Here is a 26,271-nt window from a genome sequence, read left to right as displayed (position 1 = left end):
AATCTAGGTATGATCTTAAGGTTTGGCCTTTCGTCTTAATGGATAGGTTTGAGGTTCTCTAGATAGGGTGTTTGGTTGGATAAATTCCTAATCGGTAAACCTTCGTAATTAGGTTATCTCAAAGATATAGGATTTGTTTGAAAAGATGCAAAGAAAACTAATGTCGTATGAGAAAATGGATTGATGGTATACTTCACTTCACCATTTGGTGATATCCCAGGTAAAATTTAGAGAAATGATGCTAGAGATGTATGTCCTCGAAACGTATTATACTATTTCCTTTCACTATGCCAAGTGCTAATAGAGCTTCATAACTTTCTTGATACTCAATTCACTATAATAGTGAGAAATTAATTCGTACTTCGATTCTATTGTTTACCCGTGGAAGTGATCGAAAAGGTAGCTAATCGAAGATGTTTTGTTTACCTAGATAGGTGATAAGGTAAAAACAACTACGAGTTTACTATCCTAATACAAAGCTTGCTCCTAAGTTTCCATGATTTAGTTTCTTTGACTCAGGTAGTCATTGTTAATTAATTTATCAATCGCGTCACTAATAGGGGTGAGTTCAAAAAACCGAAAACCGAAAAAAACCGAAAATCGAACCGGACCGAGGTCGAAAAAAACCGAACCGAAATTGTCAAACCGAACCGAACCGAATCTGACCAGTTCGGTTTCGGTTTTTGAGGCTCGGAAACCGAACCGAACCGAACTGATATATATATATATATATATAATTTTTTTGAATATTTATAAATAGTTTAGTTATACAATCATAACAAAACAGAACCTGTTGCCAAGTTGGTTTCAGTGAAACTTTACAAGCATGGAGGCATGGGTTCGAACCCTCATGCCTCCATGATTTGTGAGATTATTTTTAATTTTTTAATCTTTTTAACAAAACCCTTAACTGTAACCCTAACCCTTCTCCTCCTTATTTTTCATTCCGCCAGGCCTCTTAATATGAATGTGAACTTTCATATTTCCTTTTTTTTTTTTTAATAATTTTGGAGGGAGAAAAAAAAAAAAAAAAAAAACCGAAAAAAACCGAAACCGAACCGAGAAAAACCAAACCGAAAAAAACTGAAAAAAAATTGAACCGAACCGAACCGAAATTTCGGTTCGGTTTCGGTTTTGAGAAAAAACCGAACCGATTAGAACCGAACCCAGCCCTAGTCACTAATTAACGCACATTTTATTTTGATATTGTTCACTATCCTGAAACTCTGAACTGGCGTTCTGGCATAAGGGTATCACTCCTAGATACTAGCATGTGTCCATTATCAGAAATCATACCGCTTAAATATTGGTTGACAATTTCAGAATATCGGTTAATATCGTCAATTAGTAGCGTCATTGTAGGTTGATTACAGGTTAGAGCTCGTTTGGGTGGATGCTTTCAAACGATTGGTAAGGAACTAGTCCTGTGAGGTGGTTCATTAATTCTAAGGAAATACTTACTACTTCGGGGATTTCTACTGACTGTAGGTATAACAACTTGTGCACATGTGCCTATGCTCATCGAAATGACGAGTTCAGCACCAACAAAATTTCTAGAAACTGGTATTGGTTAGAATGTCCTAAAGTTGGAAAAAGGAATTTGCTAATAATTTACTTTAGAAGAGACTTAAACGGAAGTCGATCTTCCTCTTGAAGATCCGAAATGATTACTAGTGCGCTTGAAAATATTAGTGCTATTGGGGACTAAAAGTGATTGTCCCTAGATGTTCTTCCGTCAAGTGCTACCACTCTAGCATCACATTGTCACTCGAGACATTTCTGGAAATCTCGACGAAAGTAAACTCCGTAGGAATTCTGATACATGGTATACTAATAGATACTACCAAGGAATCAAGGCTATTCTTGGTTTTCTAACTCGAACAGATTGGTAAAGATGACGAGATAATAGTAGTGGGATTGAAGAGTAAAGTCTTCGATGGTACATAATTTTCGACACAATAGCCTGATTTAGGGTCACAAACTTGTCTCCGAATCGGGATTTTCCTTGGCAGTAAGGTTCTTTGTATAACGTCTTGAGGTAGTCGTTGAAATGTTCTTCTAGAATGTCGATAATTCATCTAAAATGCCCAAAACTTAGGAAAAGTTAACACATTTTTTCGTATTCAACGAGATGGCAAGATTCGAAAATTAGGTTCAAGAACCAAGAATGCTTACATCACGCATGTAATGAACGTAATACTGCCCAAACTTATGCTCTGATACCAAATTGACATACCCTAATCCGGAATGTCCATTAGGACTCCGAATCGAGCCGTGCTGGCCAACACCTAGAAGGTGATGAAACCATAAAGTGTAATGTAGTGGAATATGTGAATAAATTTAAACATAAAAGTGTCAGAGTATAAGAGTGCGCTGGTGAGAGGAAATGAACCCATATCACACGTGATGTCAGAGCATAAGTAAACTACAGTAGAGTGTATTAAGAATTATACCATCAGAGGTAGTCTCCAATACCAGATTTGCCAAGAATCCTTGTTGATACGAAAGCTCAGCTACTAAACTTGGAGGGGCACAAAAACAAAGCTAAGTGGTCCTAAAAATAAAGCTTTGTAAAAATATTTTCGAAAACATAATAACCCCTCACCGTAAAACAAGTATAGTTTTCAAAATATACATACTAAGTATGGTAAGAAAATACTTACCGTAGCCTACAATATCTCGAAGATTCAATACGTCACAATATTTCGTAAATAAGCACATGACGTCCGTAATCAACATAATCTCGTATAAGCAAACATCTCATATCGAGTGCTCATCGACACATGTTGACACACGAGTTTATGCAGAGGTATTCTGACATGAACAGGACTAAGTGTAACAATGATATGCGCTCTAATACTACAATCACATGAAGACTGGTGCTTTATGCAGCATATACGAGTCCTAAAATAGGGTGAATTGAATCTTGATTGTTAGTTGTTGTCGTGTATGATGATATTCACTAGTGATGACTCGAGTTCCAAGCTAGTCCGAACTAGTCTTATTTTCATTAGTCCGTACTTGCACTAAGCATGAGACTATTGTCTCCTTTAAGACAATCCTGAAGGAAGATTTGTGAAAAACAAGTTCATTTGAGCAACATCAACAACATGCAATTAACAATTAAAAGGCGGAATCATGTTTATATGCACTCAAAAACAAAACTTAACCCATGAACTTCAAAGCCTAGTAGATAGGTGAACCAAGACTCAACTCAAAACAAAGTGAGTTGAGAAATCAATACCTTTGTAGATTCCTCTTTGCATAAGCAAAGGCTAATCACCCAAAGAGAGGGCCTTCATTCTTTGCATCTTAGATCCATGGATTTGGATGGATGAAAAGGTTTCTCCAAGTTCCCAAAATTGAGAACCTCTAATGATTCATCACCAAGGCATAATGAAGAAGAAATGAGTGACCTTGGAGGAGTTTGATTGCTAGATGATCCCTCCAAGGTGGCCGAAATTTTAGAGAGAAATGAGAGCTTGTGTTCTCATCCTTTCCCCAAAAATAACCCCTTGTATGAATTTTAGGCTATAAAGTCCTTTATATAGTCCCTTCAAATAAGTGACCTAATGGACCAAAAGCCTATAACATGGCAAGCCTATAGGGTTTATTGGGCTTTCAAGCCCTTTGTTTATTCAAGTTGTCATACAACTTGAGTTAATGGGCTTGACATTCAAATCCCATTGGGCCTTGCGGCCCAAAACTAACCCAAGGTCTTTAACGAACTTATTCGTTCGATTAATTAACATATTAATTAATCCTAGCCTTAGATAAATAATTAAACCATTTAATTATTCTTACTCATCTCCGTTGTTTCTTCAAACTCTACCTTACTCGGTGAACGATCCATTAGGTTCCTTTTAGCGAGGCAGTGGGCGATTAAAACTCTTTCTAATCGATTGTGAATTGAAACTTACTTTCAATTCTTCCGTTAGTGATAATACACTTTTAGGGCTTCCACAAACCATGGTTGACGCCTAGCAGCATGTCATGGTTACCCAAGCTAATCAGAAGAGGTGGAGAACCTATTCAGTTTTAGGATTACAAATGCAATACGGTCTTTCTCTAATACAATACTCTTGACCACATTGTTTGGTTTGATAGTTTATTCATGTCTACTATCCAATGTGAGTCTTGTGCTTATATGATTACCTTGAATATGATTTGGAACACATTCCTAAATCTCATTCATACTCTGGCCAGAGATTCTAAATCATATCATAGAGTATTCTCCCTCAAACAGTTTGAAGGTTAGAGATCCCTTATTGCGCATTCACTTGCCTCCATGGCTAAGTGGCTTAACCCCAACGATGCTGTGGACACCCTCCTGATGGAGTGACTTTGACATAATCAAAGATTAAGGACCTAACCACAAGACAACTGTGATGCCTCAGGTCAAAAGACTAATTTGCATTATCCCAACCATGAGTTCTCATGTGACATGAATATGAGAACTCTTCGTTGATCGTGTTCAGTGAACTCATTCTCTATTGAGCACCTACGTACTTGTCTTGATGTCACACACACCAATGACTCGAGACTAGTCACTCTCCCTGAGAGAAGACATAACACGTACTGATCTTAACGGACTGTCAATGCCCAATTGACAATCCTATGATCAGGAACGTTTAGGATGTGTCAACGAAAGAATGGTCTCATGAATCTAACTTCTTTAGATCGCATTCTTCCAATCACATATTCCTTGGACTTATCGTTTAAGCATATAACATTTATATGAGACGGCTCAAACAATAATCTTTTCCCTTTACATTAAACTAGATTAGTTTAACATGTGAAATGTCCATAAAGTATCATCATATGATTGGTTTTAGGGCACATTTCCAACAAATCCCACCTAGTAACATGTAATGAACAGAGGCCTAAGAATTGTAAAAGACGACCAACCTACTCGGTGCGATCGAGTTGGTTTGGGAGGAAGGATTGTCAAACCTTGATTATAAACTAATTGACCTTGCTATTGAACCAATTCAGACACCCGTGTAACGGATTGTTGTTGAAGTTAACACAAATAGGAACAGAAAGCTGATAAGTAATAAATAGGGGTGTGATATCCACACCATTTTTTACTTCTCACACAAGTTTTTAATTTTCTGCCGTCGGATCGGATGAATTGAATAAGATCAAAAGACTTAAATTAATAAGAGGTGTGTGAGAAGTAAAAAATGGTGTGTGGATAGCACACCCCAATAAATATTTGCATAACTCGTTTTGCACGTGTGAATGAATTACATATTAAGAAATATTAAGGAGACTATTTGAAAATTGAAATTCTCTATAGACTTTCTGCTATATCATGTTTTTTGCACAGTGTTTTACAAAGTTAGCACGAGAATTGACATTAAACTGTGAGGTGACAGAAAGTCCATGAAGAGTTACAAATTGCGAGAGTCTTCTTAGCATTTCTCTTACATATTTTCAGAAGATTCCAAGTAAAACATGGATTAGTTGTCAACACGTTTCCTTATTTGATGTTTCATGCAAGGATAATCTTAGGGAGACTAAATTTATAAACAAAATTTAGTAAATTAAATGACATGAAAGTTGATGATCAAATTATTATATAAACATTGATAAACATGCTCATTCTTATTAGTGATACATTATTTAGTTTGTAAATTTTATATACAAACTTAATAGCCTGATCCATCATGCAAAGCCCTTTTTCTCCTTATAGCTATTGTGGGCTAATTTTGAACTGATTCCTATTTGAACTCTTTGCCCAATACCCACACCTATTAGACAAAGAAGATGGATAGGATTGAATCACCCACCCTACTATGCTATGTATATATTCATGTTTCCAACCCCCCTTTTTTTATCTTCCCTTTTCCCTACTAAAGTTTTAAAGAGCATTTATCTTTGCACTTAAGGTTCAGAGTCAGATTGTTCCTTTTGGCTATTACGTGGGTAAAAAAAAGTTTTTAAATTTGATCCTCTAATTTGTTTAATAGTAAGAAATCAATAACTACATAACCATCCTAGCCCGCACGAACTTTGTTGTATATCGTTTGTTTTGCTGACACCATTTTGGCACACTTGACCCTTTCATTTCTCAATCATTACGAATACTAAGGTCATAGTTTATCAAAAAATTTATACAAGCGATATCAGCAAAGAGAATTGAACTCAAGGTTTCAAGTACATCCGTCTATCTCGTGTTTATATTTCTTCCAATATAAAAAATCAATAGAAAAATGTATAATGAGCGTATATATGCAATGCAACTCAAATGAACTACAGCTACTCAAAGCCCAACCCCAATTTGTACCCCGGAAAAAGGTCCAGCCCCTAACTGCAACTTGTTGGGCCCAAAACTAAAAGGCTAGGTCAAAGTCGGCCCACTACAAAAACACATGGCCCCTATTTATTAGGTCTGTAAATTCCTCAGGTCATATCGTAGAAAAGTAGTGGAACCCAACCTTGTCGTCGACGCAACAACGCATCAGCTGCCCCACCACCATAAAGTAATACAATAATCTCCAGCACCCACCCCCAACAGAATCTCCCTCCAGTCCCTACCCAATCCTTTACTTCATCGAATCAGAAGGTCCCACGTAGCAGCGAAAGCGAGGGAAGCATGGCAGTTGCGTAAATTTAGCAAGCACTGGGTCAAAGACCCTAGTGAAATTATCTGAAATTTGTATAGAGTTTGGACTGTGGTGTGTCACACGTATGCTTTTGTGTCAACAGACACCAAATGAGATTCAAATGCAGCCGAATTTCTAGCTCAAGAGAGAGAAATAGGAAGATAACTTACTTGTATTTATTAAAATATCTATGAAAGTATCGATATGCAAATTTGACGAATATATTCAGATATATTGAATATAGATATCAATCTAGGTTGCTTTGGATGAAAATAATGAAAATTTAAAACAAAACTTTAAGGATTGTCAAACATTAGTTTGAACGAAATTTAAGAGTTTATTCGATATCTAACCGATATGTTAGAAATATCGACGATACATATCGATTTCAGCCTAAACATAAGAGTTTTTCCGATACGAGGTGAAGTTTCACCTCCCATTTCTTTAATATTTTTTTATTTTTTTAATATTTTTATTTATTATTGACTGTATTGAAGAAATTTTAAAGACTACATACATGTCACATGTAGACTGCTATGCGGATGATAATAAAACAATGAAATATTAACAAAAATGTACAATATCGTTGTTGTATAGATACAAAATGTTACTATAACGGTATATTCATGCTGTATCAACGAATTCTCGAAAGAGGAGAGAGAGTTGAGAGAGCTTTCCCTGTTTTGTGAAGGGTTGTGAGTGAGTGTCTGAAAAAATAAAAAATAATATTTTTCGTAATACTGCTGATGCCACTGGTGCTTGCCTCCAATCATTTGACTCTATTTTTTAATTTTTTTTCCCCCAATTTTTAATGTTTTTATAATTTCGGAGTTCCTGTTATTACAATTTTGGATTGTGCTGAGCAATTTTCTTACATTTTCTCTCTGGTTTCTCGGCGAGCGAGAAGGAAGTGGAGGAGTAGAAGAAACATATATCTCTGCTTGTACGAAACTCTCACGCGCACTTACACACATACTCGCTTTCTCCTCTCTAGAATTCCATGATGATCATGACAAAGAGCTCTGAAATCAGTATTGCCAGATAACCCAACTCCAATGGACTCTTTCTAACTGCTGTTTTTGTCTCTACTCTCTCTCTCTCTCTCTCTCTCTCTCTATAAGGTACTCTCTCTCTCTAGACTCCTTGTATTTCTCTACTCTTTCCCTCTCCTGAATTGGTTGAGGTAATTCAAATTTGGGGTTTTTTGTTTTTGGTTTTTTTTTTTTTTTCCTTGCGATTTTTTTGAAGTTTTGGGATTTTTGATGTGATTGGTTGATGATATTGCATGTGGGTTTTTCTATTTTTGTCAAATTAATTTTGCTATTGAGGGATAGTTGGTTAATTTGAAGCTAATTTTGGGGTTCTGAAGTGGGTAGGTGTAGAAAAAATTTCAACATTTAAGTCCATTTGTTGAATTTGCATGCTAGATTTGAGTTTGGAACTTCGTTTACTTGTTACCCAGTTGAATTTTTGAGCTACTTTAGCAGTTTCTTCGTCTTAATTTGAAAACAATCTGATCATGTTTGACTTATCATTTTGTTTTTGGGGTAATCTGTCAAGCTGGTAATATTTTTACACCATCAATTCGAAAACTTGCATGGTTTTTGATACACCCTTTTGATATCGGTGGAGAAATCTGTAGTTATATCAGTCGATCCGATCGTCGGTAATTCTGGTGGATGTTTGATTTTAGTGTTGCTGGATACTTGGTCCTTTGATTATATTCTTCTCTGCATGCATCTTAAATTTGTCGGTACATTTTTTCGTAGATTTTTTATTCATCAATTTGTAAGTGTACTAAAGAGAGCAAATGTATTATTCACCTCTTCAAGTTTGATAGTTCTGACATATATGTGTTTATATTCTGATGCTTTTCTGGTTTTTCTTGGTTAAAATGAAGATTAATTATTGATGCTTTCCAATTTCTGTTGTGCTGAGTCACATTATGTTGCTTGCTTTGTTGATTCAACAAATAGAGAAACAATGTCGAACTTAGCTGAAGTCTTTGCTTTTGGAGTTGTGAAGTCAGCTATAAATTATGTTAAAATCCTAATGAACATACGGAGCACGTCAATGAAATATACGGAGCAACATGATTGGGATTCAGGACTACCTTTACCTTGTTTTAGTCATCCAAACAACTTTTTTAACCACGCACTTGAACTCAGGATAAACTTCACTGATTTCTTTGTTTTTTTTTTTTTTTTTGCACCATATGGACTTCTGTATGTATTATTTGTTTGTTAATATTTTTGGATGCATGTGATGCATCTGCATGTACGCACACATGTTTTCTGAACTAGCAAAATACATTTTGAGAGTTTGTTGATAACTGAACGTTATATATTTACTCTCCTTGTTTTGCAGAAAGTGATTCAATGGAGAAACATTTAGGGGATATAATATTTGGTCGTTCTGAAGGTTCCCTCTCTTTTCTTTACTGATGGAAGCATTGCGCAGGCGCATAGCCACGTACATATGCTATATACATATTACATATATTTCCTTATGTATGCTTGATGTTTCTCTTGATAGTCATTTATGACCAATTGTGTAGGGGCCTTCAAGATTCCATCTGCTAATAATCATCATGCATCAAGTGATACTAGCTTGTTTTTGAGCTCATTACCTGTCCTTCCACATGGAAAGTGTACGTGCAAGTTATTTTTTTGATGAAAATGTTATCCCTATCTGTAGAATGGCTGTTGAGGGTTGAGTCTTGATTTTCTGAATATGCAGTGAAATTTCCTGTTTCGGAGCATTTTGGTCAATCTGTTGATGATAGTTTACCCAAATTAAACAATGTTGAACAAGAAAATAAGACTAAGGATCCACTTGAAAACGATGAATCAAAGGCATTCAGGGTCATGCTTCCTGATGATGAAGATGATCTCTTAGCAGGCATAACAGATGATTTTGATCTAAGTCGATTGCCTAATCAGCTGGAGGAGATGGAAGAGTATGATCTGTTTGGAAGTGGAGGTGGAATGGAATTGGATTTTGAATCCCAGGATAGCCTCGGTATTGGCATGTCAAAACTAGGCATATCTGATGGGGTTGTTCCAAATGGGATTGGTCATTATGCTCTTCCAAATGGTGTTGGAGCTGTGGCTGGGGAGCACCCGTATGGAGAGCATCCATCTAGAACCTTGTTTGTTAGAAATATCAACAGTAACGTCGAGGACTCTGAGTTGAGAGCTCTATTTGAGGTATGCTACTGTGGTAGTCAGTTTTCTATGGGATCTTTGCCTGGTATATTTTGTTTTATATCCTGGTTTTCTATGTGTTGGTTCAACATTGACTTGTTTTCTTTTGGGTGGTTGAGTTACGGGTTGCATTGGAGTTTCGTTTTGGCTCTCTTTGTCTAGTCTATATTGTTGTAACTTGCACTGACAAACTCACTGACTAATATAGGTTTCGGGTTTAGTGATTAACAGCAATCGTGTAATGTTAGTAACCTCATTCTGCTACAATTCGGAGTAATGTACTCCCATTATTCATTAGAGATAATTTTAAGCCCGTGCCAACATTGTTCTTGTCGGTGGGAAGTTCTTCGCTGCAGTCTTTTGTTAGATTATGAATTTGGTACACTGGTCATCCTGCCCTTGCAATCATTTATCTTTTTTCTTTTGGAGAGTTTGCTCTTGGTGTGTGGGAAACAGAAGGTCTCTAATTTGGTATTGGTAGTGTTTTTCTGATTTTTTTGCCCTTTAAAATAAAAGTTCTTGTAAATGTATTTACAACTTTTCACTCATTCAAAGAACTCTCATTTTTTTCCCTAGCAATTTGGGGATATCAGAACTTTATACACTGCATGCAAGCACAGGGGCTTCGTGATGATATCTTACTACGACATCCGAGCCGCTCGCACTGCAATGCGTGCGTTACAGAACAAGCCCTTGAGACGGAGGAAACTCGACATTCATTTTTCTATTCCCAAGGTTTGAATAAATATCTTCTCTTATATTTGTTCAGGCACTAGTGATTCAATCATAATATTCATTATACATCAGTCCTTTTCCGTGCTGAAATTCAGGACAACCCTTCAGAAAAGGATATCAACCAAGGAACTCTTGTGGTGTTCAACTTGGATGCATCAGTGTCGAATGATGACCTTCGACAGATATTTGGGGCTTATGGGGAAGTCAAAGAGGTAAACTTTTGTGCGAAAATGTTGTCTTTTTCTTATCGTCCTTGAATTGCATGTCCAGTTGTGCACCTTTTCACTGTCTTCATTGGTTGTATAAATTCTGAATTTCCATGAGTAAAATGCAGATCCGGGAAACCCCACACAAGAGACACCATAAATTCATTGAGTTTTATGATGTTCGAGCTGCAGAGGCAGCTTTAAGGGCATTAAATAGGAGTGACATAGCTGGGAAACGCATAAAGCTTGAACCCAGCCGCCCTGGTGGAGCACGTAGAAAGTGAGTATGAATTTACTTGCTGCGGGTTCTGCAACAATTTGACAATTTGAGCTCAGGCATTTTGCATTGCCCTGAATTTATCATCTTAGTAAATTCCTAAGAGTCACAAATAGTGGGGTATAAGGGTTTTCTTGGATCAATTGTGATTAACTATTTGTATGTCCAAAGACAACATTATATCCAAGGGAATATATGTTTTCTTTGGTAGATGGCTGTTTACGTGTCTTCAAGTACTGTCAATCACTGTATGGAATCAGGTTCACTTTGAATACAAGTTTTGTGGTGAAATTTAATCCGACATCTAAGGGAATCATATCCAGGGATATACTGTCAAAGGTCTTTTCGATTACTTATTCGATACATAGGTCCTTTGCTATATGTAGCTTATTTATTACATAGGTCTTGTGCTATATGTAGACTCTCTAGATGCGGCTTCTGTCTTTGGATATGTTTTGACTCCCATCGTGTTATACATTTAACCTTTCTGAATCCGTGCTACAGATTTAATGTTGATGTTGTCGTTGAATTGTTAAGCTAGGTAAATAATTAATTCATTGCACTTTCTTTTTTTGTGAAGCTTGATGCAACAACTTACTCAAGAGCTTGAACAAGATGAAACTTGGAGTTTCCGACATCAAGTGGGTTCACCTGTGACCAACTCTCCTCCAGGTAGGTCTCTCAGATCTGAAACTCAATTATGCTTGTGCTTGTGCTCATCGATTCCTGCATTGGTGGTTTGGTACTTATTGGGAATCAACATCCTGCTCTGAGCTAAAACATTGGCTACCATGACAGGTACCTGGGCGCATATTGGAAGCCCCATTGAGCATAACCAGTATGCTTTTAGTAAATCCCCGGGTCTGGGAAGCCTCAGTCCAGACAACAACCATTTGCTTGGGTTAGCTTCGATTCTCCCAGCTCATTTGTCTAACTCTCCTAAGATTGCGCCTATTGGTAAGGACCAAGGAAGGGCAAACCATATAAATCCGATGTATAGCAACTCTCCATCAACACAAGGAGCAGCGTATCAGCGTTCTCATTCCTATCCAGAGCAGAAATTAAGTGCAAGTCCAGGTCCCATCTCATTGGGCGAGTCAAATTCAACTTCATCAGGGATTGGAACATTGTCAGGTCCTCAGTTTCTCTGGGGCAGTCCATCTCCATCTCCTTATGCTGACCCTAGTTCTTCTGCCTGGCCAACCTTGTCTGCGGGGCATCCATTTTCATCTAGTGGACAGGGGCAAGGCTTTTCATCGACCAGCCGGCAAGGCTCTTTTCTCAGTTCACACAACCATCATGTGGGATCTGCTCCATCCAGTGGTGTTCCTCTAGAGAGGCATTTTGGCTTTTTCCCAGAGTCACCAGAAACATCCTTCATGAATCCAGTGTTTGGGGGCATGGGTTTAAGTCGCAACAGTGGGAATTACATGATGAACATGGGTGGTCGTGCAACTTTGAGTGTTGGTGTTGGTCTTCCAGGAAACGTTACTGAAAATGGCTCACCTAGTTTCAGAATGATGTCAATGCCAAAGCATGGTCCTGTGTACCTTGGGAGTGGTTCATATACTGGACCGGCAGCAACCATCAGTGAGATGTTGGCTGATCATGGTAGAAGTCGGCGAATAGAGAATCCTGGGAATCAGATGGATAGTAAAAAGCAGTATCAACTTGATATAGATAAAATTATCAGTGGGGAGGATACTAGGACTACTTTAATGATAAAAAACATCCCGAATAAGTAAGAAAAAAGTTGTAATCAGCCTAGGAAGTAGATATGTGCAACTTTTATTTTTTGTTGGGTTATGGTTTTGAATACCTTTATCATTCTGTTCTATGTTGTCTTTCTCATATTAGGTACACTTCCAAAATGCTGCTGGCTGCTATTGATGAAAACCACCGTGGTACATACGACTTTCTCTACCTGCCAATTGACTTTAAGGTAATTCTTTGCACTAATACTGATGCGAGTGCTCTATAATTTTCGCAAGTTGATATGATGCTAATGGAACACGCTTCTCCTTTTTGCAGAATAAGTGCAATGTGGGTTATGCCTTCATCAATATGGTGTCTCCTACCCACATTATAGCCTTCTATGAGGTAGTTTGGTCATTTTAATCTGTTTGTTTGTTACTGGTCAATCCCAAGAACTTTATCCTAATATTTGACTGGCAATACGAGAATGCTTTATAAATTCATCAGTTAGAGTTAAAACGGTTTGGAACACATTTAATAATTATGAGTACTTATACCATTAAAATTGGTGCAGGCATTAAATGGGAAGAAGTGGGAGAAATTTAACAGTGAAAAAGTTGCTTCATTGGCATATGCACGAATCCAGGGCAAAGCTGCGCTTGTGACTCATTTTCAGAATTCAAGCCTAATGAATGAGGACAAGCGTTGCCGGCCAATTCTCTTCCACTCAGAGGGCCAAGAAACTACTGACCAGGTTATATGTTTGATTTATCTGTCTCTGTCGTGCGTTTATGATGCTACTGGCCTTTTCCTCCCCTAATTTTCATAATTCGATCTCAACGTTGACCTGTGCTAAGTCGATTTCTGTATGTTTGTCAATCCTACAGGAGAATTACCTTTCCAGAAATTTGAACATATGTATCCGGCAGCCAGATGGCTCTTACTCAGGCGACTCATTGGACAGCCCAAAGGGGGATCTGGATGAGAAGCCAGAGAACAGTTAACAGTTATTGTTATTTCTTACCCGCCTGAGCGGGGGGTAGGGCTGCTAACTTGTGCATAGTTAAGTGTACAGTGTAGAGAAGGAAGTCAAGCTATGGGGCGTATAATAACTAAATTATGGCTAGTGTCCGCTTTCGAGTGCTGGATACCTCTGATATTTACTGAGGAACTTATTGAAGCGAAAGCGGCAGAGAGCATTTTGTTAATTTGTAGTTGTGGAAATTGTTATTCAACCAAGGAGTCTAATAAGGTGAAGTGTATCGCTGAATTGTGAAGTCGCTCTGCAGCCACATGCATTACTCAACCGGTTTGTGCAGAATCTCTCCTTTCGGTTTTTGCCCCTGTTTTTTTGGGGTAATCTCCTGACTCTGTTAAATCCCATTTGCAAATATGATTTACGTGTTTATATGGTGAAATGCCTTGTTGGGTTTAGGGCTTCAGGAGCTGTGTAATTTGTATAGAGGGAGGTCAAACAGAATCATCTTGTTCATATGTGCTGGTCTTGTTACGTACCTGAAAAAATTTGTATCGGATTAAATAAATTCATGGCTGTACAGATGTTTATATTATCTCTCATTTGCTTGTACAAATTTATGTGCCTGCTCGAAAATTCTGGTGTACTCGGTTAATTTTATGCACCGAGATCTTGATCATTGGATTCTTGACTAAATATTTGACCGGAAACCCGTGCTGGGTGTGATTCTCATAGAGAGTGCTGGGGAAAGTAGGTGTATCTGAGGTTTGGTTTGGTACTAAGGTGATTATGAAAAAAGCTGGTATAAAAAAAAAAACTAGGAACTATTTTTGTGTTTGGTAAACATTCAGCTTTAGTTTTTTTTTCTTAGTTTTGGATGAAAAAAGCCAAAAACAAGAAGTTGCAAAACTCTAGCTCTGAAAAATCGGCTTTTTTCACATTTGTTTTACAAAAAATTTTACCAAACATTTTGCTGCTTTATTTCACAGCTGCTTATTCTTATAGCACAGCAGAAGTAGTTTTTTTTCAAAGCACAACAATACCAAACCAGCCCCGACTCTGAGCACGATTCATTTGGAGCAGAAAATGCATGTTTTGTGGCCCGAGCACAATAATACATTTAAATCGAACAATGCATCATATTCGTGTGACATGACATGCTTAATGTGTCGTGCCATAACGAGGGAGACAAACTTAACTAGCTTCAATCCGAAGGCCAAAAATAAACAAGGGCGTGTAGAGGGAGATAATTGGTGTGTTTGTGAACATATTTTAAAGCTGAATTACAAAGGAGAAGTTGTAAAGTCATATCAGAAATCTCAGATACCAAACACTGAATGTAAGTCATGTGTCATGACTCATTAGCAGAATAAAAGGTAAACTCGCCTTCTTATATCGCAGAGCTTGGCCGGTAGAACAATGCTGTCATAAATTATTCAAGTTGGTCTAACTATTTTACTCTCTTCAAGTCTGTAGAGCATCAGCAATGGAACCTGCAAGACTTAACACCTCGAAGGGAGCTTTATTAGCTACGGCTTTGACGGTAAGCGGGCAGGAATCCGTGATCCAAAAGTACGCAAATGCCTTCTCCAAGCCATCTGAAAATCCAATCAAAATAGCAAATAAGGAATTGAGGGCTGCGGAAATTACAAAGACGACATATACAACAGCATGGAGGTGCTTACCATCCTTGTGAGTGAACCTCTCCCATGAGCATTTAGGAAATACACCATGGGTTACATAAGCGCTGACCTTGGCTGCACCATGAGCTGCCAAAACTTTCTGCCAGAATGCAGAAGGCGCAAAAGGAATGATTATGGCAATTTTGAAGTTCCGAATGCATTACATAAACGCATGAAATGTTTCTGACGTACACATGACAGTAAGAGATACAAAGGTACAAGATGTGATCACAAATAATTTAGAAATAACAAAGCAATGTGCAAGGTACACAACCTAGTTCAAGCTCGACAAAGTAAAGCTAGCCATATTCTGGTAACTGAGAATTGCAATGTGAAAGAACTTAAACTTGTCAAAATTCGGAAGCAACAGATTCAAAAGTACATAAAATGCAGGGAAGAAAAATGTTTATGAGTAGGGGTCACCCCTTGAAAAAAATTACCTGGCACTCAATTAGGGTGCTGCCAGATTGCACTAAGTCATCGACAATGACTACATGACAACCAGCAGGATTTCCCTCTTTTATCCGAACTATCCTCTTGTCACCTTCACGAACCTTATTGCACACCACCTGCAATTAAACATCATCTGATTCACAAAGGTGACATTTGAAATAAAATTATAGAAAATAATCTCACTTCAGAGAACAGCTCAGACTAACCACGGGAAAATGATCCAACTGCTTGTGGAATCGCTTCCATGCTCCATCATCGGGAAATGCAACAACTATCTGGAAGGGGACCATAATTAGAATGGAAAAATAAAAATACAGCCAGGTAGCCAGAATTCCTAGACAACGCATGGAAACCTAAAAAAGTTACTGCAAGACACCATTGTGAGACACATGGAAGATTATGCAGCACACTCACCTTATCAGAGTCAGAAAGCTGGTGGAGACGCTGCTTTAACAGTGGAATTCCAGTCTCAAACAAAGGCAAAACATGATCACCAAAATAAAACCTTTCCTGCATAAAAGTTAAACTGAAGTAATTAACACAAATATTCAGCCGAAAAATTGATGACAAGCGATAATTTACAGTTCCACCTCACTACATTACGCTTTAATGAAAAGGAGATTAGACTGAACCATATGTACAAGTTATTAAATATATATGTACAAAGTAACTTGATAGAAGAATTTATGCCAGAAATTTTTAAAAGAGTGACCAGTTTAATTATATTAAAAATTAAAAAGCTCGTGCATGAGGACAAGGGAAAAAGAAACAACCAGCATAACTAAACAAACCTGTAAAGCATGGATGTCATAGATGACTAAACTGGTTGGACCACCCCTGGATATGGGAATATTTGACAACATTCTCGCCATAGTAAACGCAGTTGCTACGTCCCCTTCTTCTTCCATTCTTTCAAAGGAACCAGTAGGAAAGAAAGGCAATACTAATGTGAAGGACGCAACAAACAGCCGGGGCAGTGCATATATTACAGAAAGCTGCTCAAATATTACTCCTTGGGAGCTGAAGGATGCCAGAAAGGCAACATGTTGGCCTCGAAGATCTTGTGCGTTGTTTATAAAAATGTTTGGAAATCCATCATCAAAATTCCTGGATCAATACGATCACAATCAGTATTCCCACTCATCTTACACAATTTATTTGTGTATTACACATGCCATCTGTACAAGCATAACTCAATCGGGTAGTTCAATTTCTGATAAATACTAAACGACATCCCAGATACAAATCTTTTTCTCCATCCCCCTAATTCTGGTTTCAAAGATTCTATATTCACCAACCAATTTACCCAGCATTCAAGTTATCCACTTTCCCAAACTCTTATATGCAGAAGCATTACAGAAGAACAAAAGCTTGGTTCTTTTGATTTTATTCTGTTAACATTAATTGTACCACTACCTTCAGAAAACTAAACAGATGCAGAAGAAAATTATCCAACTTTTATTTTCATTAAATTAGCTGAAATAACGAGTACCCATCTCAAATTCATCATTAATAAACAAAATGAATCAGATTTAATAACATGGGTAGTCAAGCAAGCTATCAAGCAGAATAAATAAAGGGAAAAAATAGCATGAGAAAACATGTTAGAGAGAAAGAGAGAGAGGACCTCCATTTGATGGTCTGGAGGATGATGTGGTCGGACTGAGAAGCGACCTGGCGAGCAAGGTCTTCGCACTCGGCGCAGTAGAAGAGGTAGAGCTGCTTCTGCTGTGACTTGTCCATGGCCGCCTATCTTCCAAAAGAAAAGAAGTTACAGAACCCAGACAGAGACAGAGGGTTTTAGGGAGATTGTGAGAGTTGCAATGACTTGTTTGGCTACTCAAGGGTAATTTCCACTTTATTATCTCCAGATTTTGCCAAAATTACATTTTTACTACACGCTTTTTTTCGTCTCACTTTATTTTCCTTTTTAACAAACAATATTGTCTAAACTAAAGGGGAAGGATGTGCACTTAGCCTCATAACGGGCTAACAATAATATGGTTCAAATTCTTCTATGACGATAATCGAATATAAGAGCTCTTCACTTACAAGTGAAGATGAATATCACTAGATATTTCATACTTAAAATTTCATTTTTCTTCCACTTTTATACTTCCGTTAGCCTAGCTATTAACTTTTCTGTTAACTGATGATGTGACAAGATCTTTGGTCCACTAATTTGTTTCTACTCTAAGTATCGTCAATTCATACTTGCTATCCTTAGATTTTTCGTCTCACCTTTATACTTAAAGTTACGTTTTGCTTCCAGATTTATATTTTCGTTAGCATGGGCGTCAGAGGAAAGCGTGACGTGGTGATTGTATGGACGATGACAGTGCAAAAATGTGGCATTGTAGATCAAGCGCAATGTCTCGCTTTGACTGGACGATGACTGCACAGAAGCGTAGTACTGTGAGTTCTGCAAGGTGTACAAGATGTTTCAAGGGAAGATTTTAAAATAAGTTTCTGCCAAATTAAACTTTCTCAAAAACTTGAGAGTTGCCTATGCTGCCACATGGACAAAACTCAATTCTTGCAAAAAATTTTAATTGTTTCATATGTCCATGTGGGGCCACAGTGCCACATTTTTGTACAATCATCGTTCAGTCAAGCACCACGTCACACTTTAATAGAGCCCCACATGCCCATACTAACAGAAATATGAATAAGAGAGCAAAACGTAACTTTAGGTATGAAAGTGAGATAAAAAAAAATAACTAAGGGTAACAAAGTACGAATTTCATGATACTTGAGAGTAGTAAAGTGAGGATTAGTGGGCCTAGGTCCTGCCACATCATCTTCATCAGTTAACAGAAAAGTTAACGACTAGGGAAACAGAAGTATTAAATTGGCAGAAAAATCAAACTTTAAGTGTGAAAGTGAGAAGAAAGCAATTTAGTGTAGTAAAGTGCAATTTTGGTAAAATTTGAGCGTAGAAAAGTATAACTTGCCCTTTTTTTTCAATTTTATTTAATTTTTGGTCCAACTTTAAAAGCCAATTTTGCCAGTTTTTAATGCCCTATCTCCATCAATGATCAACCGCTATTTCCCAACATTCCTTCCACCAAAGAAAAAGTTAATTACAATAATTAAAAACATATTTAATAGTTTTTTAAAAAAGAAATTTAATAATTTTTTATTAACACTTTAAAAAAATAATTTTGCACTCTAAATATTTTAATTAAAAAATACACTTATTAGGAGTACATAATAACTTTCTTGAAGTGCTAATAAGATCACATTTTTTTTATAGAAAAATATTCCACATTTTGTCTTACAATTCCACATATAGTTTTTTTTTTTTTTTTTTTTTTTTTTTTTTCCCCCATAAGGTATCGTGATGTTTTTCTATGGGATCACGGGTCTTTTTATTAGCTCCTATTTGTGGTGCACAATTTCGTGGAATGTAGGTTACATATTCGCCAATTATGAGTTGGGCGCTTTAACTATTCAGTCATGGATGCTTAGCGGAGATCCTCGTACATGGTGAATAACCAAATTCCAATTGAAATGAAATCTTTATGATCTTTTTAGATAAATTACATTTTACCTCCTCATGTTTCGGTACAATTGCAACCTCATACAATATCTTTTAAAACATTTCAATTTCATATATTTAGTATTATTTTATTTCAATTTCATACAACCGTTACAAAGTTTGTTAAATTAACCATTAAGTGATGACATAACAAATATGAGATCCTCATTTGTGATGATTGGCTACCATATTTGTGTCACTTGACTAAACACTTAATAAAAAATTTAGAAGATTAAAATAATTAATTAAAGAAAAGTAATAAAAAAAAAAACCAAAAATCCCCTTCATCTTCCCCACCCAAGCCCACCCCCTTCTCCCACCCCCCCCCCCCCCAACCCCCGCCCCATCACCCACCCCTTCCCCCATTAATTCTACACCTCCATCCCAAAATTCCAAATTCCCCTTCATCTTCCCCACCCGAGCCCAACCCCTTCTCCCATCCCCCATTAATTTTGAACTCCTCAAACCCAAAATTTGCAACAAATTACTCACACAATGAAGACTTTCTTCAACTCACGCATGGGTTAGCAGCGGGTTCGGATCTAGGTGGAACCAGATTTGAGTTATTCGGCTTGTGAGTCGAGCTGGCAGGTCCAAATCAGGCAATGGCGACATCAAGGTTCTACTATGATGTCGGTGCGAGACTTTTGCGCTCCACCTCCATCAAATTCTTAAAGGTAGCCGAGAGTTTTGTGTACAGCGACGCTTTCGTCAGGGTTCTGGTTCGTTCGATCAGTGCACATTCATTCGTCTGGGTCTCGTCGGGGTCTTGGTTATTGTCGACAAGGGCGTCTATGAGAACCCTAGCGAGGAATTTGGAATTTTGGGTTAGATGGAAGTGCAGGATTAATGGGGGAAAGAGTGGGTAATGGGGGATGAGAGAAAGGGGTGGCCTCGGGTAGGGAAGACGAAAGGGATTTTTGGTTTTTTTTTTCTTTAATTAATTATTGTAATATTCTAAATTTTTTATTAAGTGTTTAGCCATGTGGCACAAATATGGCAACCACGTCAACACAAATGAGGACCTCATATTTGCCATATCATCACTTAACGGTTAATTTAACAAATTTTGTAACGGTTGTATGAAATTGAAATAAAATAATAGTAAATGTATGAAATTGAAATGTTTTAAAGATGTTGGATGAGGTTGCAATTGCACCAAAACCTGAGAGGGTAGAATGTAATTTACTTTTTTTTTATTATTATTATTAAAACAAACCTATATAATGTGTACATCAAAAACTTACCTAGCCTCAAGAGAAAAAACCAAAGCCTCAATCCTTATCCCTCTCATCGTTTCTAGTTTTTATTAAGGGTACAACTTGGGTGGGGCCAACTTGAATCTCTCCGTTCTCAACCAATTTTAAACCCAATAGGCTGAGTTAGAATGAACGGGCCAACTTGAATCCGCCCATTCCGAACCGACTTTAAACCTAACCAGGTGAGTTAGAATGAACTAAGAACCCACCCCAACCCAATTCTATATTTTATTGGGTTGTGTTCAGGCAATACCTTGTCTGCCCATGTCAACCCAAACTCAACGTGATTCTGGTCCGTATTCGCTAATGCATACAGTACCAATCTCACTTCATATTATTTTTGTGATGACTATACTTGAGTTTGTTAATGGTTTTCATGTGGCTAATGAATGATATTGTTTAATATTTTAATTTCAACTTCGCATTGGTTTAAAGTCTCCTCTCTATTTGGTTTAACTTTTGTGTGGAGGCCATGTGTAAAATGAAATTTTAACTAGTATTGACGTTATTTGTTACAAACTTTAAAAATCTTGCAAAATAAGATGTTACAAGATTGCATTCGGCAGAGTTCGTCAAACCTGAATCCAATCCGAACAAGCTTGAACCCAATTAAAACTCGAACCCAGCCCAAATCCGATTTGTAAAAGTTAGGTTAGGGTTGTGTTGATCATCCAACCCACCCGAGTTACACCCTTAGTTTTCATAGTAGCAAATAATAAGTCCATTGGGGTGGCATAAAACTGAGCTATGTTCAGCTTTCAATACCCAATCACCTCTAGTTTGCTCATCCTTCATTCCAATCCTTCCCCAATGCATTTTCTAAATTTTATGTTTTCTCTAAATTTATTTCTACTGCTGATTTGGATTTTTGTCTGATTTACCCATTTATTTTGGCCAATTTTGTTTTATGATGACTCCTAGTCACTATTTGCCACTCCTTTCCGGTATTATGTGCATTTGGATCATTGAAGATTGACTCTTCCTCAGATCTTTTCTTTGTTCTACTAGTTCTTCATGGCTGGATAAGGTGGGTTCTATGGCAGTGCGACTTCGATTATTCCATTCCTGCTGATAGTTATATGATTTAGGGTTATTAATTCATTTACGGTTTTAGTTATTTTGGGTTATGTGAGCTCGGATGTGGGTTATGCTTGATTTTGGTGTTATAGATTTTTTTAGTTGTTAGTTTATCTTTTAAAATTGTTTTTATAATTATGTTAAAATTTGTATCTTATACGGTTTTGAAATTTATTAATTTTTTTTTTATATAAATGCCATTATTTCTTCCAAAAAAAAAACTATAAAAAATATGTATAGAAAAATTTCACCATCAGAACTTATGCAGAGGACAAACCAAACATAGTAATATGATATTGGCATCCATCCTATTCGATCTTGTATTCTTGTGGAACAATACTTCGCTCTTGCATACCAAGAGGTATTTCTTCTTTAACTGGAAATAACAATTTGACACACATAAACATATATATTAAAAACAATTTAAGGTTCATTTGAAAAGTGTTTTTAAATGATTAAAAGTATTTTTAGAGAAAATGTTTTTGGAACTAATCTTTAATAAAATGCAAGTTAATCCTATGAAAGCACTTGAAGTGCTTCTTATAAGAAGCACACAACTGGTACTTGTTGCAGGAATCAATTTAATTTGAAAACCTAAAATTTTTTTCCCTAAAAACACTTTCGATTTTTCAAAAGCACTTTCCAAACATGTGCTTAGTGAGTGATTTTATGCCTCTCGACCATTATTAGAATTTCACGTGTAATTGATATTGGCATCATCCTTTTTGATCGTGTATGTATTTTTAACGGACAAAGCGTTTGTGGTGGATTTCAATCTACCATGAACATCCATCGTGGTAGATAAACTTTTGTCTTCTAATGAATGCTACTTGCTCTTCCATTTAAATACAATTTGACACATATGGACATATATCATTAAAACAAAATTTATTTATTTATTTAAACATGTGAAATTCTGATTTATCTGCAGTAGTTTATTGCATGTAAATGAGTCAGTACTTATTCAACGTTCTTGTGATGGATGGGTGTGTCAAAAACTCTCAAATTCCCAACATCAACAGAGAGTAAATGGTGTTGACTATCTAATTCCAGTGTGCATCAGTGCATGCCGCGTATAAGATCATCTCTGTACGTTGACATAAATCCATTTACAGGCGTTGCTCAGATGCAGATGATCAGAATGTATGTGGTGTGCATGCACAGAGAATTTATTCCTACCCATCCCTAGTCCCTCAATTTATGTAAAAAGGTGCCTGGAATAATAGCATATATACATACATATAGTCAAACTTTGGTTCACATCCTCACCTTCTTGATGGCTTTAGTATAAAGTGCACCTCATTGATGTATGTAAAATTATTATAGAGAATTGTTTTTAGCACTCTAAAAATCTTATTTGGCATTTTAAATTTTTTATGATTAGAAAAAAAAATACATTTGTGAGGAGTGTAGAATGAGATTTTTGGAGTGCTAATAATAGTTCCTTTATTATCGGGCTAATTTCACATCGAACTTCAACGACTTGAATCGTTTATTTTTTAACTTGCATTTTATAGATTATTCTTGCAAAATATTAGCCAAATCGGAAATGTTTGAGACATCTAATTAAGTTCAAAGAAATCGATGAACACTATGTTCTAAAAAACATTGAAATTTCATCATGACAATCAAATGAGTAAATGGTTTCGAATTAAATTGATTTTTTGCAAGGATAATCTATGAATGAAGACTTGAAAAATAAACGGTTTGGATTGTTAAAATTCCATGTATAGTGAGTTCCACAACTAGTCCCCATTTTTACTGAAAAATGGAGAGCCCCTCTTTGGATAAAGGTTCTATATATATATATATCAATATTTCGGTGACAACCAAGTATGTGGAAAAGGTTAGGGTTAAGACCCACCATACCATTGTTGTGCGGCAATGACAGCGTTCAATCAAGCTTACCAAAATTCTTGATCCATACAGCTGACATAGTGCCGCGATCACTCACAGCATTCCCCACACGCATCTGTGAGTGGTGACCGCATTGTGTAGGAGAGAATTCTTTAGAGTGTTGAAGAAAGCACTTATTCGTAATCAGCTTAGAATGTCACCTTCACTCACATAAAGTGAGATGGGGATGCAATCATGAACGGATCTCTGCCTCACTTTAATTATATGAGACGTATCGTATTGTGATTACCTTATTTCAAGAATTATTCAAACGTAGTGTGCAATCTAACAGATCAAAGTAGGGTTAGAGTTTGAGGGTATTTTATTAAATCGGGAGTGTTGCATATCGTATGATTTCATATTTTATCGTGTTATGGATGAAGTGAATAAAAAATTGGATAGAAGCTCTTTTGACCTTTTATATATATGATGCGGAGTCTTGCACCGTGGGCTTGTAACTAATTAAGTAAGGAATTGTATAGATAATTAAGTCAAGGAAGTGAAAGATTCATTATCACCTCAATGCTGAGGTCACATTAAAGCACTACCCGAACCCTCGGGTTAGTAGGGCACACTCTCCCCTTTAATAGGTGGATAGCAAACCGTAATTATTGCTCAGATACAATTAGATACGATGATGGTCAAGAAAGAAAAACACAATCACAAAGATAAGTTTAGGCTGCATCTTTCTTACCTCTAATAAGAAATGAAAATCTGCATGCATCTCACCATTATCCATATATGGACATAATTAGATAAGACATATACTGCACTCTTAATCCATCTTCAAAATTTGGTAGTGCTTCGTTTTTAAGTGAGTGATTTTATGTAACATATCATTAATTGGCAGGTATTGAAGATAGGATAAACTAACACGCCATTCCCAATTTGTTCCAACGAGAAAGAAAAGTTTATTAGAACAATGGATAGTACTTGTACAAAAGAGTAATGCTCGATCGTGATACCAAATAATTGTTTAAACATAATTAATCGATATAAAATTACTTAAAGATTGTGAAGAAGAGAGTACAAATAATATTGCTGCTCTAGACTAAGGGGAAATGAAGCAGGGTTTAAACCTATCAAGAAAAGAATTACAATAGCTAAATGATAATGTGCAAAATCAGTCAACCATAGACGTCTGACTTACGGGATATAATCCTCCACGAAACATAAGAGATTTTGTATATTTTGAAAATTCAAGGTGAAAAATGGGCTTGGCACCTTCACCAAAATTAGGATAAAATTGAGCCAAAAGACTCCGACTAAAGATGAATGCATGAGGAAGCGAAATTTCTTAAGAAAATACGCAACATTCAAGAATTGGTTAATTGGTAAAGATATATGTGCTTGATGCCTCACCCAAGAGAGAAGAACCAAGCCTTGTAGCACTACTAAATGGTGATTCAACTTCAACATGGATTATATTTATCAAGGCAATCCATTACGTGTACTCAAAGACTCTTTTGATCAAAGGAGATTTATGACTAGAAAAATTAATTAGTATTTATATCAAACGTTGAACTACAATACTAAAACATTTCATAATTCATGATATTTTTGTTAGATTGCTTTATTTTTTTGAAATTTGAACTTCATTTACTTTTAAAAATTAAAAATTGTTAGATTCAAGATTAGGAAATTTCGTCACTTTTATAGGATTTCTTTTTTCTTTGGCAAAAGAACTAGGTGTCGAAATCACCTTGTTCCACAAAAGCTAATTTTTGTAGGTCAATATTCATCGTATTTAAGGTGGGTCACCTGTCATTGCTTTGAGCCAATTCACATCTCCATCTTATTAGGTGTACGCTTAATAGGAATAGAAAACAGAAATCTAACTACTTGAAAAGCTTGTCGTCATTGTCGTGTGCTAGCTAGCTTCCAACACCCATACTGAATGATTCATATTTCATTAGTCAGCAAAAACATAGAAAAATAAATAAAGAGGAAAAAACAGTAAACTCACGTTTAGATGCTTCTGAATCTTCTATTGTTCCATCTTCCACGCAAACAATATGCATGGTTATCAAACATCCATATCAAATGATTAAGTGTTCACCAACCTTGCTAATCAGAACTGCATGATCTTAACTGCCATGCAAAAACAAACCAAAATAAAAGTAAAATCAGTGGAGAGTTTCATAGATTTTGTGCCCGAATCATGCATATTGAATCTCTGACTAGTATTTCATATAAATCTGTTTTTCTTTTTCGTTTTGGAAATTATTTTGTATGGCTAGCTAGCTTCAATATGCATGCGCGGCCAGCTTCCCATGCCGATTTATTTAAATGAAAATTATTTTGTACATTGACATTGCATGTCGATTTTTAATCTTTTATTATTTTGTAAAGCTCACATTCAAGTTATAAATGGAAGGTTGACGAAAATTTTAATTTTAAGCTTAATTTGTAATAAACTTCACCATAAATACTATCTTTCAACTACTTTATCACAAAGTTGATCAAATGATACGATGCTTTGGGATTCCAAAGTTCCAATGCATGGTACTGTTGGTGTTTTGTGAAAACCAAAAATTGGAAGCTGTTATTTACTATAGAAAGTCAAAGGACAATAGTAGTTGCAAATTACTGATTAATTACTTGACTATCTGCAAACACCTAGATGATAAAAAAAAAAAAGAAAAAAAAAAAGGTCA

At 36.4% G+C, this 26,271-nt stretch overlaps 2 protein-coding genes across 2 annotated transcripts; one reads left to right on the top strand and one right to left on the bottom strand.

Annotated features, from left to right (window-relative positions):
- Window positions 1–7,252: 7,252 nt before the first annotated feature.
- LOC137739892 (protein MEI2-like 2) lies at window positions 7,253–14,421 on the top strand. Its single transcript, XM_068479630.1, has 13 exons — window positions 7,253–7,732; window positions 8,979–9,032; window positions 9,169–9,261; window positions 9,351–9,820; window positions 10,394–10,552; window positions 10,648–10,764; window positions 10,887–11,038; window positions 11,616–11,707; window positions 11,834–12,776; window positions 12,893–12,977; window positions 13,067–13,135; window positions 13,305–13,484; window positions 13,618–14,421. The coding sequence occupies exons 2-13, from the start codon at window positions 8,990–8,992 to the stop codon at window positions 13,732–13,734; spliced, it is 2,520 nt and encodes an 839-aa protein (XP_068335731.1). The 5' UTR covers window positions 7,253–7,732; window positions 8,979–8,989; the 3' UTR covers window positions 13,735–14,421.
- A 522-nt stretch (window positions 14,422–14,943) lies between these two features.
- Window positions 14,944–17,668, bottom strand: LOC137739365 (ribose-phosphate pyrophosphokinase 4-like). Its single transcript, XM_068478928.1, has 7 exons — window positions 17,469–17,668; window positions 16,633–16,948; window positions 16,256–16,351; window positions 16,048–16,116; window positions 15,829–15,957; window positions 15,392–15,488; window positions 14,944–15,304 (listed from the first exon to the last, which is right to left on the bottom strand). Exons 1-7 carry the CDS (start codon window positions 17,582–17,584, stop codon window positions 15,171–15,173), a joined length of 957 nt encoding a protein of 318 aa, XP_068335029.1. The 5' UTR covers window positions 17,585–17,668; the 3' UTR covers window positions 14,944–15,170.
- Window positions 17,669–26,271: the final 8,603 nt, after the last annotated feature.

Source organism: Pyrus communis, chromosome 7, assembly GCF_963583255.1.
Source record: "Pyrus communis chromosome 7, drPyrComm1.1, whole genome shotgun sequence".
Classification (NCBI taxonomy): domain Eukaryota; kingdom Viridiplantae; phylum Streptophyta; class Magnoliopsida; order Rosales; family Rosaceae; genus Pyrus; species Pyrus communis.
Note: the sequence above shows the minus strand (reverse complement) of the source record. Positions and strands in the feature narration are given on the sequence as shown.

Excerpts from the sequence above, each read along its gene's own strand:
- LOC137739892 (XM_068479630.1), top strand. The coding sequence starts at position 8,990 with ATGGAGAAACATTTAGGGGATATAATATTTGGTCGTTCTGAAG. Across the intron at positions 10,553-10,647 it reads TTCATTTTTCTATTCCCAAG|GACAACCCTTCAGAAAAGGA; the intron begins GTTTGAATAAAT and ends GCTGAAATTCAG. Across the intron at positions 13,136-13,304 it reads ACATTATAGCCTTCTATGAG|GCATTAAATGGGAAGAAGTG; the intron begins GTAGTTTGGTCA and ends AAATTGGTGCAG.
- LOC137739365 (XM_068478928.1), bottom strand. The coding sequence starts at position 17,584 with ATGGACAAGTCACAGCAGAAGCAGCTCTACCTCTTCTACTGCGCCGAG. Across the intron at positions 16,352-16,632 it reads ATGACATCCATGCTTTACAG|GAAAGGTTTTATTTTGGTGA; the intron begins GTTTGTTTAGTT and ends ACTTTTATGCAG. Across the intron at positions 16,117-16,255 it reads AGCTTTCTGACTCTGATAAG|ATAGTTGTTGCATTTCCCGA; the intron begins GTGAGTGTGCTG and ends GTCCCCTTCCAG.